General features: G+C 40.0%; 1 protein-coding gene across 1 annotated transcript in view; it reads right to left on the bottom strand.

The window, feature by feature from the left end:
• The window catches only part of LOC311039014 (uncharacterized protein), a 100,963-nt gene extending 85,197 nt beyond the window's left edge, over positions 1–15,766 (bottom strand). Inside the window, exons 1-2 of the mRNA XM_084048657.1 lie at positions 15,683–15,766; positions 15,432–15,531 (exon numbers count right to left, since the gene is read on the bottom strand). Of these exons, the coding sequence (XP_083904783.1) occupies positions 15,432–15,531; positions 15,683–15,744 (162 nt within the window). The 5' untranslated portion in view covers positions 15,745–15,766. The remainder of the gene's footprint in view (positions 1–15,431; positions 15,532–15,682) is intronic.
• Positions 15,767–17,166: the final 1,400 nt, after the last annotated feature.

Here is a 17,166-nt window from a genome sequence, read left to right as displayed (position 1 = left end):
CTGGTGCGCAGGTGCGCATGCGCACCCAAAATAAAAAATGCGCACCACATCAGGCGACGCGAGGCGCTTTTGCGCACCAACAGCTGGGACAGGAATTTCCAAGCTTTTATTTTTTAGCAAAACTAAAAAATAAAAGCCTGGAGATCGAGGCTAGGAATTTACTTCCTGAAGCCACACTCACACAATCACTCTAAAGCACCCGTCGGCCCCATGTACAGCCATTAGGCGGAGGGGTAGAGATATGACTCGCCTCGCATTGCCTCACATCGCCTCGTATTGCCTCGCTGCATGCACGCAGCCAGCAGCGGCTGTTAGAGGCACTCGTCACCGATGATGAACGCACTGTAATGGTGCAAAATATGCCCTGAACGTCCCAATCTGGCGGATAAAATCAGCGCAGCAGCACAGGGCACCAACCTTGGGGGCTTTATCTAACAGCGTGAGAAAAAAAACGGCGAAAATCGGCGGAATTTAGAAGCAGAGCGTCCTTTTTTTCTCGCCCCCCCCCGTTGACAAAACGGTCCGGTGGGCACCGTGCTGAACCCCCCCCCCCCCCCCGTTGACAAAACTGTCCGGGCTGACCCCCCCCCCCCCCCCCCCCCCCGTTGACAAAACGGGACGGGCGCCATGCGCACCAAGTCACATGTCCAGGTGCTCTTCTGCGTACCAGACCTAAAAAGTTATGTGCACCCCTGTGTATGCATCGCATCGTGGGCTTGTAGATGTGCTGTGTTCGGTGCACAACACCGCCATGCGATGAAGTACAAACCAGGCTTTAGTCTGCCACGACTCGGCCTCTGTCGTCTGTCGTGTTTATGGCTTGTTTAAGTAACCGATCTACAAGTTCACAACGCGTTAGATCACAGTGCATTGTGAGCTTCAGTGAGCTTGTGGATCGAATGGCTATTCAGTGACCGCAACACCACCATGCAGTTAAGTGTAAAATAAGTGTGGGAATCTAGGTGAATGGTGCACCCACTGCACCTGACCTAGTCACATGACCAGGAAGTATAAAAGAAGTATAAAAGTCTAGTTCCTCCCAGTAGAGAACCATTTGACTCTGCTGCAGAGGATGGTGTTTCCTCTCATGAAGGGTGAAGGAGAACGCATGGTAGGCCAAAGCTCAACTTTGTGTAGCACATCATAACCATGTGTAAGGCTACCCTTTTGTTTGTTGCAGCTAATGCTACTGCTAACCTATTGTTTGTTTGAGCACATGCGCTACTGCTGGTCTTTGTCGGCTAGCGTACTGTTTGAGCACATGGATGCTACCATGCCTATAGCACTTTAATTTGTATCAACATTGTTGTTTTATTCGATTTTATTCAAATGTCTTTATTTTATTTCAGTTTACAAATGAAGTTACCTCTAGTGAACTAACTGCTGTGCTGTATCTAGACACCTGGAGATACTGGTACAACATATACATTCTCTACGTTGCCTCTTTGTGTGTTTTAATGTATTATTAGTTTTGTAACATCACTGTCTTCTTCTTGTACGCCCCTCGTGGAGCTGGAATTATCCCCCGCCCTTGTCCCTGCATTGTGCTGCATTTTGTGCATTCACTGCAAGCAAAGTAGATTTATGCTGTTTGTTCATTTTAATGATTTGAATACAGTGTTTACATTATGTTGAAATACTAGGGCTGGCAACTAATGTGTTTGTCTGTTTCCTAAAGGGGACCAGTCAGTCCAGCCACTGTTTTCCACTGTTATTCTACTTTGAGTTGTTGTTTATTTTGAGTTTGTTCATTTGAGGCCATATAGTAGGTACGTTAGGCATAGATGTTAGATTTCTTTCATAGTGACATGGTTTTAATTGTTTTTCTCTCCTCTCCTTATGTTACAGTGTAACCGTGTTCAAGGCCGGGTCCGGCCTGTTACACACGCCTTCCATTCCTCTCTTGGGTCTGCACTGTGGGACCTTTTGGTTTTATTGGTGTGTATGTTAATCCCTGACACTGCATGTTTTTGTATTGATTAGTATGTTGTATTTTATGAGTTTGGTACCAGGCCTGTTCCCTTCTCTTTCCCCATTAGTACCCTGGTAGTACCGTGTGTACGGGCCGACCCGCCCTTCCTTATTAGGTGACTAACTGTAACTTGTCACTTTATTTGATAACATCTTTGCCTTACCGACTATTGCCTGATATTTTAATAATCCATGTATTACATAGTTGTTTAATAAAGTCATGTTCTATTTTTACACAAACTGCCTCTGGTAATAGTTCCTGTTTTAAGGGAAGTTGGTCACATCACCGTATGGAACATTCTAAGGTTAAGGGCATTGGTTCTCAAAGTGGGGTCCGGGGACCCCCCAGGGATACTTGAGGGGGTTCCAGGGGGTCCCCAGCTAAATGATGGATAGGAACCAAATGGACCCTTATGGGTCTGTAACTCTGAGTGTACAAATGGAACCATTAAATGGGGGTCCGTAGCCCTTAATGCATGTCAAACTGGGGGTCCTTTAAATTGAAATGGTTGAGAATCACTGCTAGAGCCGTAAAAATCTTCTCTTATGGGGGTCCCTGGCTTATCTTTTCAAATGGGGGTCTGTGGGCTAATAAGTGTCCATTTTGGGGTCTTTGACATGAAGACGTTTGAGAACCACTGGTTTAGGGGTTCCTCCTGCCCCCTCCACAAGGTGGCGTAGTCAGGCATATTATTAGCTCGAGTTACTACACATATAATTAATACTATATCTCATATATCCTCATCAAAGTTGGTGACTTTTATACATTGTCAGATACTTAAATGTGTCTTTATATTATCATCACAAACATATTGTTTCTGTTGGGCAGAAACCTCTTATCTACATATTCTAACTTGTTTTTTGTTGTAAATTAACGCTCTACTTGATCACACCAGTGTCATACAAAAGTATCAAAAGTAGCATATCTACAAGCTCGTTTCAAGCTTGTAGATCTGCTAAATTTGAAAAAATATGTCTGTTATGAAATCATTTATTTGTAAAATAAATGTATAATTCTTGGTACCGCCCCTGATCACCAGGTTGGGCTGATAGACAATTTATCCACACATTTCTATATATAAAGATGTAATTTCCTGTTCCATCGTTTATACCAAAGATTGTTATTTAAGGGAGATCCACAATGACAAGTGGAGCCACTAGAGGCGACATAGTACACAAATCCTACAAATAGTCTACTAAGTAGGCGTGGTTTCCTTCTTCACCGACCATCCCACCACCCTCTCCTCTCCCTGGCTGACAACATCATGTGGATGTGCATTTGTGTATTTTCTTCATTGAAGAAATTAAATGCTTTACATGTTTGAAAGTGCTCTGTGACGCTTTCAAGAAACCCATAAAATTCCCCCGACAAACACACACGTATAGTCTTATGCTCAACGTTGTTACGGGGCCTTTTATTTATAAGGTATATATTTTACCACTATAGACTATAATGTGCTTAGCATGAATGTTTAGCAAAATGTCATGATCCCCAAATCATACCCCACCAACCAAGACAGTTAATAATGGAAAATTATATTGAATATTGGAACACACTTTTTATTACATTTTAATGTGTCCATAGTGATTTCATGTACTATATTCACATATATAATCTCATTAATCAGTTTTATAGCATCTTATGGGGACAGAGCATAGAGTTAAAATAAGGGACAGCGCCCTCTATGTCTCGTCCGTCAGACTGCAGATGGACTCGTCAGATAATCTTCCCAAATCTCGTGAGAGTGTTGCTGGGACAGAAAAAGGTCCTAATTTGTGTCTCTAAAGAAAGCCATTTTAGAATGAAAATGTTGTAAATATTGTGTCTTGTGACGATCGGGTCCAATATTTAGTTCAGTAACCATGGAGATAAAGAATGGTTCAGAAGCTGCGTTCACGTTCACTCTTCCATTGGAATCAATAGACTCCAACCTGCTTCCTGTCTCCTAAAAAGGTGTCCACCTACGCGACGTATTATGAGCTTGTAGATCTGCAATTTTAAAATGGCCGAAATGTGTATATAGGGCTGAAGTGGTTAATGTATGTTTCGTAATAATAATCAAAATCTACAAAGTAACTAGTAACTAAACTTAGACGTAGAAGTAAAAGTACTGAAAATTGGAAATACTCCAGTAAAGTAAAAATACCTAAAAATTAGTACTTGAGTAAATGTACTTAGTTACTTTACACCACTGGTGAGTGTACACACGCCTACAGAGACAATAAGAGACAAAGTGACGTCATTCATTCATTTATAATGATAGATGATGATTTAAATAACATGACCCTCCTCTGATAGACATTATTTACATTGTGGTGGAAGAAGTACTAATAAAAGGGCCTGTATTTGAAAACATACTTGAGTAAAACAAGTACAAAGGTATTAAGTACAGACAGTACTGTGGTAAATGTACTTAGTTACTTTACACCACAGGTTGTCAGAGTGTCTGTGTGTTTCTGATAGTAAGACAATGCTGCGTCGCCCTCTAGTGGACGGTTACCACATGTTGTCATTGTCAGTCATCAGAAGCTGATGGAACACTTTACCCATGAGGCCTGTTTTATATATTATTATGTCTTATATATATATACATATATAAGACATGTTGTTACACCTGGCTGCAGGGGCCTCGTTGTTGTTGGAGCCCTTTGATGTTGTTGCTGTGGATGAGAGCAGAGACTGTTTGGTTCATTATATTATTACCTGGCTGTGTTTGTTTCACTGTGTTTGTGACTGATGTCATATTTAGTACAGTATACACACCTGATTGTATATATTCCTGATTTATTTCAGAAACCACACAAACTGTACACTGTGTATCTGTATGCTGTGTGCCTAAAGCAGGGGTGATGCAACTTTGATGATATAGAGGGCCACTATATTTACACACTCACTCCAGAGGAACACATTGTATACTGTCGGGCAGAAACCTCTTATCTCTGTATTTTAACTTTTTTTCGTAAATTAATGCCGTGCTTTGCCATTCTATTTCACACAAAAATAGCAAAAATAGCCGATCTACAATCTCAAAACGCGTCGCAGTGCGACGTGTTTTGAGCTTGTAGATCTGCTATTTTTGCTACTTTTGAATTAGAATCCTGAAAAGTAACATTTTTATTTCATTTCAAATGCATTTAGTTATACTTATGTTAACTTTATGAACTCAAATACAAATACATTGGACAAAAAAAAGACAATAGAATGTTAATACTAGTCATTAAGCTACTAATATAGACTGAAGTAATTAAAGCGGGTCATGTTTGCATGTTTAGAATAACAGCTGAAATCAATAATATATCAGTATTCTGATATTAACCTGTGGGCCGCATTAAGTGAAGGTGGGGGCCGCATGTGGCCCCCGGGCCACCAGTTGCCCATGTATGGCCTAAAGCCTTCAGTAAATGGTTGAACTTTATATCCGACTCCTCCTTGTGTTCTGACCGACACTCCAGAGCGAATACAACCCTTTGTAAATCACCAGCACCTTCCCTTTCTTTCAGATACTTATGGTTATTAGTATTATTATTTTAAAGATATGTTTGGGTGTTTTTTGATAGGAGATAGTGAAGATGGACAGGAAACAGGGAGAGAGAGGGAGTGACACACAGCAAAGGTTGTTGGGAACGGGATTCCAACCCGCAACGCGCCGTCAGGCTACATTAGAGCCTATAAGTGGTATTCACCTGGACCGCTAGGCCAGCGAGCGCCTACCTGGTTGTTTTGTGAAGATCAGAGCATTTGAAGATGTCAAACTAGCAAATTATGTTCAGAAGCATCTTCCATCATATCTTACTAGTCTCTCTGATATTTCATATAAAAAGCAAAAGGATAAAGCCTCAGTGGTTCTCAAAGTGTGGTCCGGGGGACCCCCGGGGGTCCTTAAAGGGTTTCCAGGGGGTCCCCAACAAAATGAGTTGATAAAGCATTTAAATCAGCGTGACGGCTTTAACCTAATGTATATGTAGATTATACAGCTGATCACAAATAGAGCGTGAGTCTGTAGATCTGATATTTAAAGAAATGTGGATGTTTGTAATACATTTTAACAACACAGATCTTGTATGGGGGTCCCTGGCACAAAGTGTATGTTCAGATGGACGTGTGCGGACAAATACATATTAACCCATTTTAGGCGGGAACCCCTATTTGTAACTCTACCTTTCAGGACAGGAACCCCTTTTAGAGTTGTTGTTGTTGTTGTTGCTATGTTGTTGTTATGTACAGGGCAGTGGCTCAGGGGTAGAGTGGCCGGTAGAGTGAACTGGAAACCGGTTCGATCCCGGGCTCCCACAGAGTTAGTGTTGAAGTGTCCTTGAGCAAGACACTGAACCCCTGACTGCTCCTGATGAGCAGGTTGGTGCCTTGTATGGTTTCCTCCTCCGTGTGTGTGTGTGTGTGTGTGTGTGTGTGTGTGTGTGTGTGTGTGTGTGTGTGTGTGTGTGTGTGAATGTAATGCACAATCTATGTAAAGCTCTTTGGATAAAAGCTCTATATAAATGCACCATTTATGTATTTATGTACAGTATATAGCAACATACATTTGTTGTCATTTTTGAATAAATATTGATCAGTAAACTGAGGTCAGGATTTAGAATGTGTTTTTAGAATGGGCCTCAGGTCTGAATGGGTTAAAGGAGGATCCCACCTGGTGTTTTTCTCACCTTTAATATCATATCCTAGGACGAGTGGTTCAGTAGATAACATTCATAACTCATCCTGAATCGACCGCAGCTAAAAATGCTATTAAGAAAAACAAAAAATCTATTCAAATACACAATCCAGCACAAGTCCCATAGGCTCAGGTTTTTAGCTGCGGTCGATTCAGTTTGGAGTTATGTTTCTTTCCTACTGTAGGCTACCACTCGTCATAATATCATAATTAAAGGTAAGAAAAACACTGGGCGGAATTGTCCTTTAATTTGAGGTCCTTGACATGAACATGATGGAGATTAGCTGTTCCTTCACTTGGACCTTCACAAGTGTGCAGCGATGCGACGCATTGTGAGCTTGTAGATCTGCTACTTTCAAAATATTTTTATAACTTGGTATGGGACATTCTGCACAATGAGTACTTTTACTTTTGTACTTTAAGTGCATTTTGATACCAATACTTTTGTACTTTTACTCAAGTAATTTTCTTATTCCGGACTTTTACTTGTAATTTTCTACATTGCAGTATTGATGCTTTTACTTAAGTAAAGAAAGTGAGTACTTTTTCCACCACTGGCTGCTACAAAGACAAGCTGATCCATAACAAGACAGGCTGTTCCATTACAATAGATATCAGGCCTAAATTCTATCTCACCCCTCATAGTCAGCCAATACTTATTTTGTTTGTTTATAAGTCGTTTCTTTTGTAAACTCTGATATCAGCCTTTGATTCTGACTGTCTACAACTTTCAATATAGCCGTAGTCATTGTGAAAGAAACAATGAAACATATGTTAACCAGTGAGTACACCATTACTGTAGCCGCTACAGTACAATGATCATTGTGAAAACCTTTTCACAAGTTTACAAGAATACAAATACAAAACACTATTAGAAGTAGAGCCTGCTCTAATTTAATCAAAAACAAACACATGATTCCAGTTTATGATTTGAAGTAAGAACAATACAAAAATGAATAAAAGGAATTCATTTTCATTTTTTACTTTATGTTTTCTCTTTTTAAAAAAGCCTAAAAAAGTGCAGGCAAACAAAGAGGACACAAGGTTACAAAAACACCATAAAATGAAAACAAAATGAACACAGAAATGTTATGAATAGATCAGCAAACTGTGGATCTGTAGAACACACCAGAGATACAAACTGCACTTTTTTGTGTAATCCTTTTAGCCTAAATGTCTTACTGTACCTCATGCTGTTTACATTTCTGACCAATAGAGTATTCAATCAATCAATCAATCAATCAATCAATCAAGTTTCTAGGACTGTTTGCAACCATAGTTCATCATTCAGCTGATCTGCATCATTCCAGTTAGATGAGGTCAGTCTTGTAGCAGTCATACAACCCATCGCTATGATCTGTTCAAATAACCAATCTACAAGCGCACGATGCGTCGATGTAGATCTGCTATTTTTTCATTTTCTGAAACAGTCAATGAGTGTTCATGCAACAACCAATATCCCTGTTGAAGTGTCCTTGAGCAAGGCATTGCACCTGTCGTTGTGCATTTACTTTAAGTTGCTCTACGGGGGGGGGGGGGGGCTATACATGTAATGATTCATCTTCAATTTGTCCAACTTGACTTCATCTTGAGAAAGATAAGAAGAGAAGCAGTAAGTCGCCTGGATACTGAAGCTATTTTAACCCATTGGGACCTGAGGCCGATTCTAAAAACGCCTTCTAAAAACTAACCATAGTTTTCTGAAAACGTTCAAATTCTTACTAAAAATAAAAAATAAAAAAATGATGTTACTATAATAGCAACAACTAATGAGACACAGAGGTGGCATCCGGATTGAAAGGTATAACAACGTATAGGTAGCAACAGGTCTCAATGAGTTAAGTACATCACTACAGTTCTACATCAACCCAAGATGTTCAGAGAGGAACGGGTCGATATCACAAAGAATGAATATCATGATTGAACTTGCAGCAGCTCCTTTGCTCCTCACCGTGTCGATGACAAAACGAGCCATTTCATTTTTCACTGGCTCCACACGGGCCTTATCATACTCTTCTTCGTTTATCACCTTCTTCTGGAAAAGTTCGTCCAGGACACCGTTGAGAACGGGATGAGAAACGCTGTTGATGAAGCTGCTGCGCACATAAAACAGTCTGTCTTCTGATGGAAGACTCAATGTGCGCTGAACTTGTTGTTGTTTTAGACGCAAAGCTGAAAGGTTTACATAGCGTTCCCATGCACAGTCTGAGGTGCTACTGTCTTTTAGAAGCAGATTAACATCTGTAAGCCTTCCCTTTAAAATCAATTCAAATGTTGACATGTAGTTCTGATAGGATGACACGACAAATCTTGCCTTACTTGGTTGAATTATGATGGAATCATCTTGAGGTGAAGTGGAGAGGGTGTATTGTTGCTCTGGGATTAGTTCACAGGGAGGCTTTTCAATGTAAATCTCTTCTCCATGTATCTCCCTCCGTTCCTTTTTCACTTCACTCAGCACGACATTCCTAGGCAGCAGCAATGCATTCAGGGTTGATATGGGGTGATCATCATCAATCGGTGGTGTATAAAACAGTAACACCAATGCATGGATAGGATTGCAAATGCTGGGAGCTTGTATGAAAAATGATTTCACCCACTCTATTAAACGTGCGAATAAACCTGAGGTTGAAGTTGAATGATTGCTGTTGTCACCAAGGGTGAGACCAAATTTACAAAATCCAGTTACATTTATGATAACATGAGTTTCTGTGATCACATCAGGTTTGATCAGCTCAAAGCTATCATCATCCATCACATGGAGAACAGACAAGGATTTGCCTCCACCCATGGAGAGGATCTCACAATGTGGAAAGTGTAACTGACACACAGACCCCTGAGAACCTTTTATGTCAAACAGTGGTCCTGCAGGCCTCTTCATGCCAAGCTGGGATAGAAGCCTTCGGCCCCAGTGGACTGTCCTGTAAGTCACATCTCCCTCGGTCTTCATCTTAAACACCAGGTCGGTCACGTTGCATTGGAACAGTCCTGCTTGGGTGCAGTGGAACCCGTAGCTTTCCTTGTTTTCCACAACAATGATATCAGGTGTAATTTTCTGTGTTTTGTCCAGTAGTGTAACATCATTTACACTGTGGGATCTCTTTGCTCTGAAACTCTCCTTGTTCTCTAAACATGGCATCTGGCTCAGTGAGGGTAAGCTGTGAGAACGAGGCAGAGAGATGGATTCTTCTATCCTCAAACTATTGAAGCATGAACTTAGATCAGTTTCATCTTGGAGTTCCATTGAGGCATATGGAGAGGACAGTGACTCTGTAACAGGATGATCTTTTTTAATCTTACCTGACAAATATCCCATATCATATAAAACAAATGAAAAAAGCAATGCTAAACTTGTACAAACTAAACTAAAACTAAAACCAAGGCTTAGATAACCCAAAAAAATACAAAACATAACACAAATGGAAACCATGTAAGCAGGCTTTAATCTCAGACCCATGGACTCCATCCACCTCTGACCATACTGTTTGGCTAAATGCCAAACTATGGTTACCTCGTCACCGAGAATAGGAAGTGTTGATGTCTGATTCATCTTCTTCCCTACAGAAGAACAACAAACAAACATTCATTACACATGATGAGTATAGAAGACATGAGGTCTGATACATTGTTTTATGACTGTACATAAATATCACTGTAAACTCAATTAACCATATTCACACAGCGGCCATTTTGTTCTTACATCATACTTGGAGGTTAGCCCCTCCCCCTCCAGTATGAAGTAAGAGTTAAATGGACACAGTGTGAACATGTTAGTTTAACCACATCAACCCTAGACTCACTATTCTGGACAGCTGGGTGAACATTCTGCAAAAAAAGCAGATGTACAAGCTCACAACGCGTCGGCTTGTGAGCTTGTAGATCGGCAAAGAGATTTGGTGTAGAAGGGAAAAAGGAGGGGACCAAGTACAGACCCCTGGTCAATAAATAGGGTTAAAGTGTGCGGGGGGGGGGGGGGGGGGGGTAGAGAGAGAGAGAGAGAGAGAGAGAGAGAGAGAGAGACTAGAAGCTTACTCCTCTTCATCTGACTCTTCTCCATCATTTCAGACGCCTTCTCATTTATCAGTCTCCAGTATTCCTCCTGTATTTCACACATCAACACACAATGACAGAGTGAAGCTACATCAAGTGTTAACACACTGTTCCTTAACCAGAGCTGACAACTCTCACACAATGAGCGTGAGACACACGTAAATGACCCTCTTCACATGCACTCACGCTACACATCATATTTATCACACCGTCAAATCAGCCCAAGTGTTAAACTGTGTTAACTCATGCACCACTGAGACATCCACTTCTGACGGTATTTGAACGATAAAGTGAATTAAATTATTGTATCTGAAGTATCCCACCCGTTAACTGTCGTGAAAAGCATAAATGTTAGGTGTGTGTGTGTGTGTGTGTGTGTGTGTGTGTGTGTGTGTGTGTGTGTGTGTGTGTGTGTGTGTGTGTGTGTGTGTGTGTGTGTGCACGTCTCTTGTATGAAGGACGCTGCACACATTTACGCTCATGTCATTCCATTGATCATTACAGTGATATTCCCAGATGTCGCCGAAAGGAGGATCAACAGCATAGATCTTAAGATGAACTAATGTTCTATGCTTTACACATCCAAAATGTTAGCTGCCGGGTGTACCATGGAATATTTTCTATCCGGTCAAGTTTTTAAACTGAATTTGACAGACGTCTAATTATTTAGAACTCCTCTGTGTGTCATGCTGCGATGCCAAGAGCAGGCAGTTAAAAGGGGGAGGGACCTTTGGATGTATGCGTGTGCAAAAATAACAGATCTTCAAGCTAAAAACGCAATGAGGTCCTCAGAGGCCACAGTTTTTAGGTGGAAGGGTAGGTCATTCCATAGCCTGGGTGCAAAACTAGCAAAGGCTCGATCACCTTTAGTTTTTAGTTTTGTGGGAGGGACAACCAGCAGGGCTTGAGATGAGGATCTCAGAGACCTTCTGGGCACATAAGGTTGGAGCAGGTCACATAAATATGGAGGTGCCTGGCCATGGAGGGTTCTGTGTGTGATTACAAGAATCTTAAAATGTATTCTAAAATTAACTGGGAGCCAGTGCAAAGAGGCCAGGACAGGTGTGATATGACAGGATCTCCTGGACCTGGTCAGTAACCTGGCAGCAACATTCTGGACCAGTTGCAGGCGGTCTAATGATGATTTTTGGAGACAGGTAAAAAGGGAATTACAGTAATCTAAACGTGATGATATGAATGCATGGATGATCATTTCTAACTCCGGGTATGAAACAACTGATCTTAGTTTGGCGATATTGCGAAGGTGATAAAAGCAGGCACGGGAGACGGAATTTACATGCTTATCTAAAAGCATGGCCTGATCTAAAATGAAGCCAAGATTCCTAGGATTAGGGCATATATTTGTTTTTAACGACCCAAGGCGGTCGGCAACATCGGCAGCAACCCTATCTGGGGCAACGATTAAAACTTGGGTTTTTTCTTCATTTAATTGTAGGAAGTTGCTGGCCATCCAATTCTTGATGGCAGATATACAGTCATGCAATTTGCTGATCATATCCATTTTATCTGGTTTGAATGAACAATATAATTGAATATCATCGGCATAACAGAGGGCAAACATGATTGGACCTAGCACAGAACCCTGTGGAACGCCACATGTGAGTGTAGTGGATTTGGATGAAAAAGGACCAACGGCCACTGAGAAGCTCCTGTGCGAAAGATATGACTGGAACCAATCTAGGGCGCTCCCAGAGACACCCACCCACTTCCTGAGCCTGTCGACCAGGATACGGTGGTCTACGGTGTCGAAGGCTGCACTAAGGTCTAGCAGAACCAGGATGGAGCAGTTGCCAACATCAGATGACATACTTATGTCGCTTGTGACTCTAAGAAGGGCTGTTTCTGTAGAGTGCTTTTGACGGAAACCTGATTGAAATTTGTCTGAGATATTGTGTTGAATTAGTAGGTTATTGAGCTGACTGGCCACTGCTTTCGCTTGCTAGAGGCGATAATATTGGCAAAATAAGAAGCTCGCACATCCTTGACTAAATAGTTGTACTGAATTAAAAGTTCCCTTAAAATAATACGGTCGGCCAGGAGCTTGGTGGCTTTCCAGAGGCGTTCTGCTTTTCTGGTGTCTTGTATGGTTTCCTCCGCCATCGGTGTGTGAATGGGTTAATGTAATGCACAATCTATGTAAAGCGCTTTGGATAAAAGCGCTATATAAATGCACCATTTACCAGAATAATTTGTGCAGTCTGTCTTGACTTTATAGCTATCAGACTTTTATGGAAATCAATGTGAATATTGAATAGGAAACATATGGTGCAAAACATCAGTCAAGGTGAACCATCACCATCTCTACACAGGCTGTCACACTGACTCCTACTGTCACTATATTTATTATGACTGTGATTCCCACATACAGTATACATATTATACTCCATTTGATACCTAAGTGATACATTCTAGTTAAATGCATGCACTCATAAAGATATATTAATGAGTGGTTATTATAAAAGATGGCTCTTTAATTGCTTCAGTCATCAAATCAATGTCTCTGTTTAGCTTGTTGATGGATGAAATTAAAACATTTACCCATAATGTTCCCTTGTTAGTAAAGCCTTTTAAAGTATCAAACTCCCTGTTAAAATCCATCAGAATACAGGACATTATATCTGTTTAAAAGACCCCCCACCAAAATGATCACAATCACACTATTAATCTACACCTACCACCAGTTTCTGCCTTAACCCATCTTTGTCACTTTTATTCAAACATATCAGATCTACAAGCTTGTAATAGTGCCGCGCTACGAGCTTGTGGATCTGATATGTTTTGAAAAATTGTGAAAATGTGTGCAAATCTTTGAATACTATATATTTTTTAAAGTGAACATTGCTTTAAAAATATATATTTTCAAAGATTTGCACAAATGTTCTCGTTTTTTCAAAATTGAAGATCTACAAGCGCACTTGGTGCCGCGCTATGAGCTTGTATATCTGCTATTTTTTAATAGCCAAAGAAATCTAAAAATGACACAGATGCGTTCCCGGTCTCAATGGGTTAAAATGACTTGATTTCATTATTGAGGGTTAGATTGGTAAAATGATAGCACACCCACCCAGTGCAACATACCAGCTGTACCTGGTTGGGGGATTACAACTGGTGTGTTGCACTGGGTGCAACATTAAGTACAACAATTAATACAAAAATACATTTGGCGTGCGGTGGTGACTCTATAGACAGGTTTCCTGTTAGTAAACATGAGAGGATATGACCGTGCAGATCCGGGGATAGCCTATAGAGGGCGCCATTACCCGCAGCAGCTCTGGTCAAATGTCCATTCATAAAATAAATGATCTTCACCGGGTTTAATTAAAGTAGATTAAATTATGCAGTTTGTAATACCTTGTTTACTCAATAAAAATGATTTGTCGGAAGTTGGATCTGTTTGTATATAATAGCAGCATTATGCCTATTATGCCTATAATAGCAGAATTATGGCTATCTAACTCCCGAACATAACAACAGAGTGAACGGCGCAACAATTCGTTTCCCCCGAGCATGCGCAGATTGCGCATTCTGCTCTGTGATGATGTCGCGCGGAAATCCGTCTATGGGTCTATTATATTAATAATAATAATGTTTGCTGCACATGCCACCAAATCTCACTCCAAGGTTTTATTAGAATAAAAATAAAAGACTGGACAGATGGTGACAGTGGTGTAAAGTAACTAAGTACATGTACTCAATGAATGTACTTAATTACACTTTTGAGGTACTTTTACTTTACTGGAGTATTTCCAATTTTCAGTACTTTTACTATTACTTCTACTCCACTACATCTCAGAGGCAAATATTGCAATGGGACAATCATGTTTAATGAGTACTTTTACTTTTGGTACGTTAAATACATTATGATACCAATTTTTTCTACTTTTACTCAAGTATTTTTTTTTATTCCGTATAGTATTTCTATATTGCAGTATTGATACTTTTACTTAAGTAAAACATTGAGTACTTTTTCCACCACTGGGTATAAGAGAACAGTTTAATGTAAGTAGAACACTGTTAACCTCATGAACCCTAGCTTCCCTATTCTGGGGAACACACGCTATGGAAATAGCAGATCTACAAGCTCACAATAGTGTGTAGATCTATAGAGGGACTGTAGAGGTATAAGAATAGACCCCTGAGGAACCCTGTTGAATTTAAGAATATAGGGTTTATATTATTAATAAAGTTAAACTACAAGTCCACAACATGTCGCATTGTGAGGCATTGTGAGCTTGTAGATCTGTTATTTTCACTACTTTTGAGTGACACTCTTCTATGATGAAATGGGGCATTAAGTTATGGGGGGGGGGGGGGGGTGAAACGTGGAGATACAAGGTTTCTGCCCGACAACAACGATAATTAACCCTTTATACATAGTTGAACGGGGTTCCCCAGGGCTCTGAACTAGGCCCGATGCTTTATTCTCTCAACACCAAATCTGTTTGCTTAAAATAGCTGATCTAAAAGCTCACAACAGGTTGCATTGTGATTCATTATAAGCTTGTAGATCGGCTATTTTCGTCGAATGTTCACCTCAGAATAAGGACGCTAGGGTTCATGTGGTTACCTGGCATCCCTATTTTAGACACATTTTTGTTTATAGTTTTGTATTTTTATGTCACTGAATGATGAATAATTAAATGTTACACGCTACATTGTAGTTCATGTATTCATTAGAACATGTAAATAAATGTCATGGAGAGAATATTAGGTTCTTACCTCACTGTTAGCTGACTCATACATGTTCCTCTCTATGTTCTGAGCATCAGTCACCAGGTTAATGTCCTCAGCTGGGTCTCCTGTTGACATATCCACTACACTGCTCACCAACACACAGAGAATGAAAGAGACAAAGTCAGACATCAGATTCAACTCATCATAATAAGTGATAATAGTTCAGCTGGTCTGGGGTCTAGAAGATGGTGAGAACACATTGTATTGGTTCTGCTTTCTGTGTGATGAACACTCACAGACAGCGGACATAGTCGTCACGGTAGCTCTGTGTGAAGTCTTTATGCCAAGACTTCATCATGTCTGCTCCAGAGAGAGGTAGGGCTGTGCAGCTGAGAGAATGACAATGATAGAAAGAACAAAGAGACATAGAAAGAGGAGGGAGAAACAATGAGGAACACATTAGTATTATGATATGAGATCATATTAAATGATATATCTATACAGGTGGAAACATGACAGTTTTTTTTCTTCATACTGTAAACTAGACCTCCCCTCCTCCCACACACAGATAATTAAAAATAAATAAAACTAAAAATGATTATACACACACCAGTGGTGGAAAGTAACATTTACTTAAGTACTGTATTTAAGTAACATTTTGAGGTATTTGTACTTTACTTGAGTATTTCCAATTTCCAATACTTTCACTTCTACTCCACTACATCTCAGAGACAAATATTGTACTTTTACTCCACTACAATTATTTGAGAACTTTAGTTACTAGTTACTTTTCATATATAAATTATTATATTATGAAACTTTAATCACTTTAGCCCTATTTTATACCTAGGCTATTTGAAAATAGCAGATCTACAAGCTCACAACGCGTCGCAATGCGACGCGTTGTGAGCTTGTAGATCTGTTACTTTCAAATATTTTAGTACTTTTACTTTTGATACTTTAATTACATTTTGATGCCAATACTTTTGTACTTTTACTTTTTTAGTATTTCTATAATGCAGTATTGATACTTTTACTTAAGTAAAACATTTGAGTACTTTTTCCACCACACACACACACACACACACACACACACACACACACACACACACACACACAAACACACACACACACACACACACACACACACACACACACACACACACACACACACACACACACACACACACACACACACACACACACACACACACACACACACACACACACACATTAACCACTTAAACTCCATTATCCGTATTCGGGACAAACGTTTGCAGAAAATAGCAGATCTACAACTAATAATTAGTTTCAATTGTACTCTCAGTATATTTTGATATCAATACTTTTGCACTTTTACACAAGTAACATTTTGAATAAATACTTGTGGTATTGCTACTTTAGTAAAACAAACAAATCTGAGTACTTTTTCCACTACAGGTAATAATAGTAGTAATTGTTGTGTAAACATATAAATATTGACAAATTCAATCCAATCAATCAACATTTTAAAGGTCAAAGGTTTAGTGTACAGATCTCTGATCAGCTTTAAACATCTTTATAAAGACATAAAATCATCATCATCATCATCATCATCATCATCATCCTCTTCTTCTTCCTCCTCTTCCTCCTCCTCCTATCATCCTCCTCCTCCTATCATCCTCCTCCTCCTATCATCCTCATCCTCCTATCATGCTCCTCCTCCTCCTATCATCCTCCTCCTATCATGCTCCTCCTCCTCCTCCTCTCACCAAGAAAAAAGAAAGAAAGAAAGAAAACA

The sequence above is a fragment of the Gymnoscopelus microlampas genome (genome assembly GCF_963454915.1).
Source record: "Gymnoscopelus microlampas genome assembly, chromosome: 22".
NCBI classification, from domain to species: Eukaryota; Metazoa; Chordata; class Actinopteri; order Myctophiformes; family Myctophidae; genus Gymnoscopelus; species Gymnoscopelus microlampas.
The sequence above is the reverse complement of the archived record's forward strand: the minus strand, read 5'-3'. Positions and strand labels throughout refer to the sequence as shown.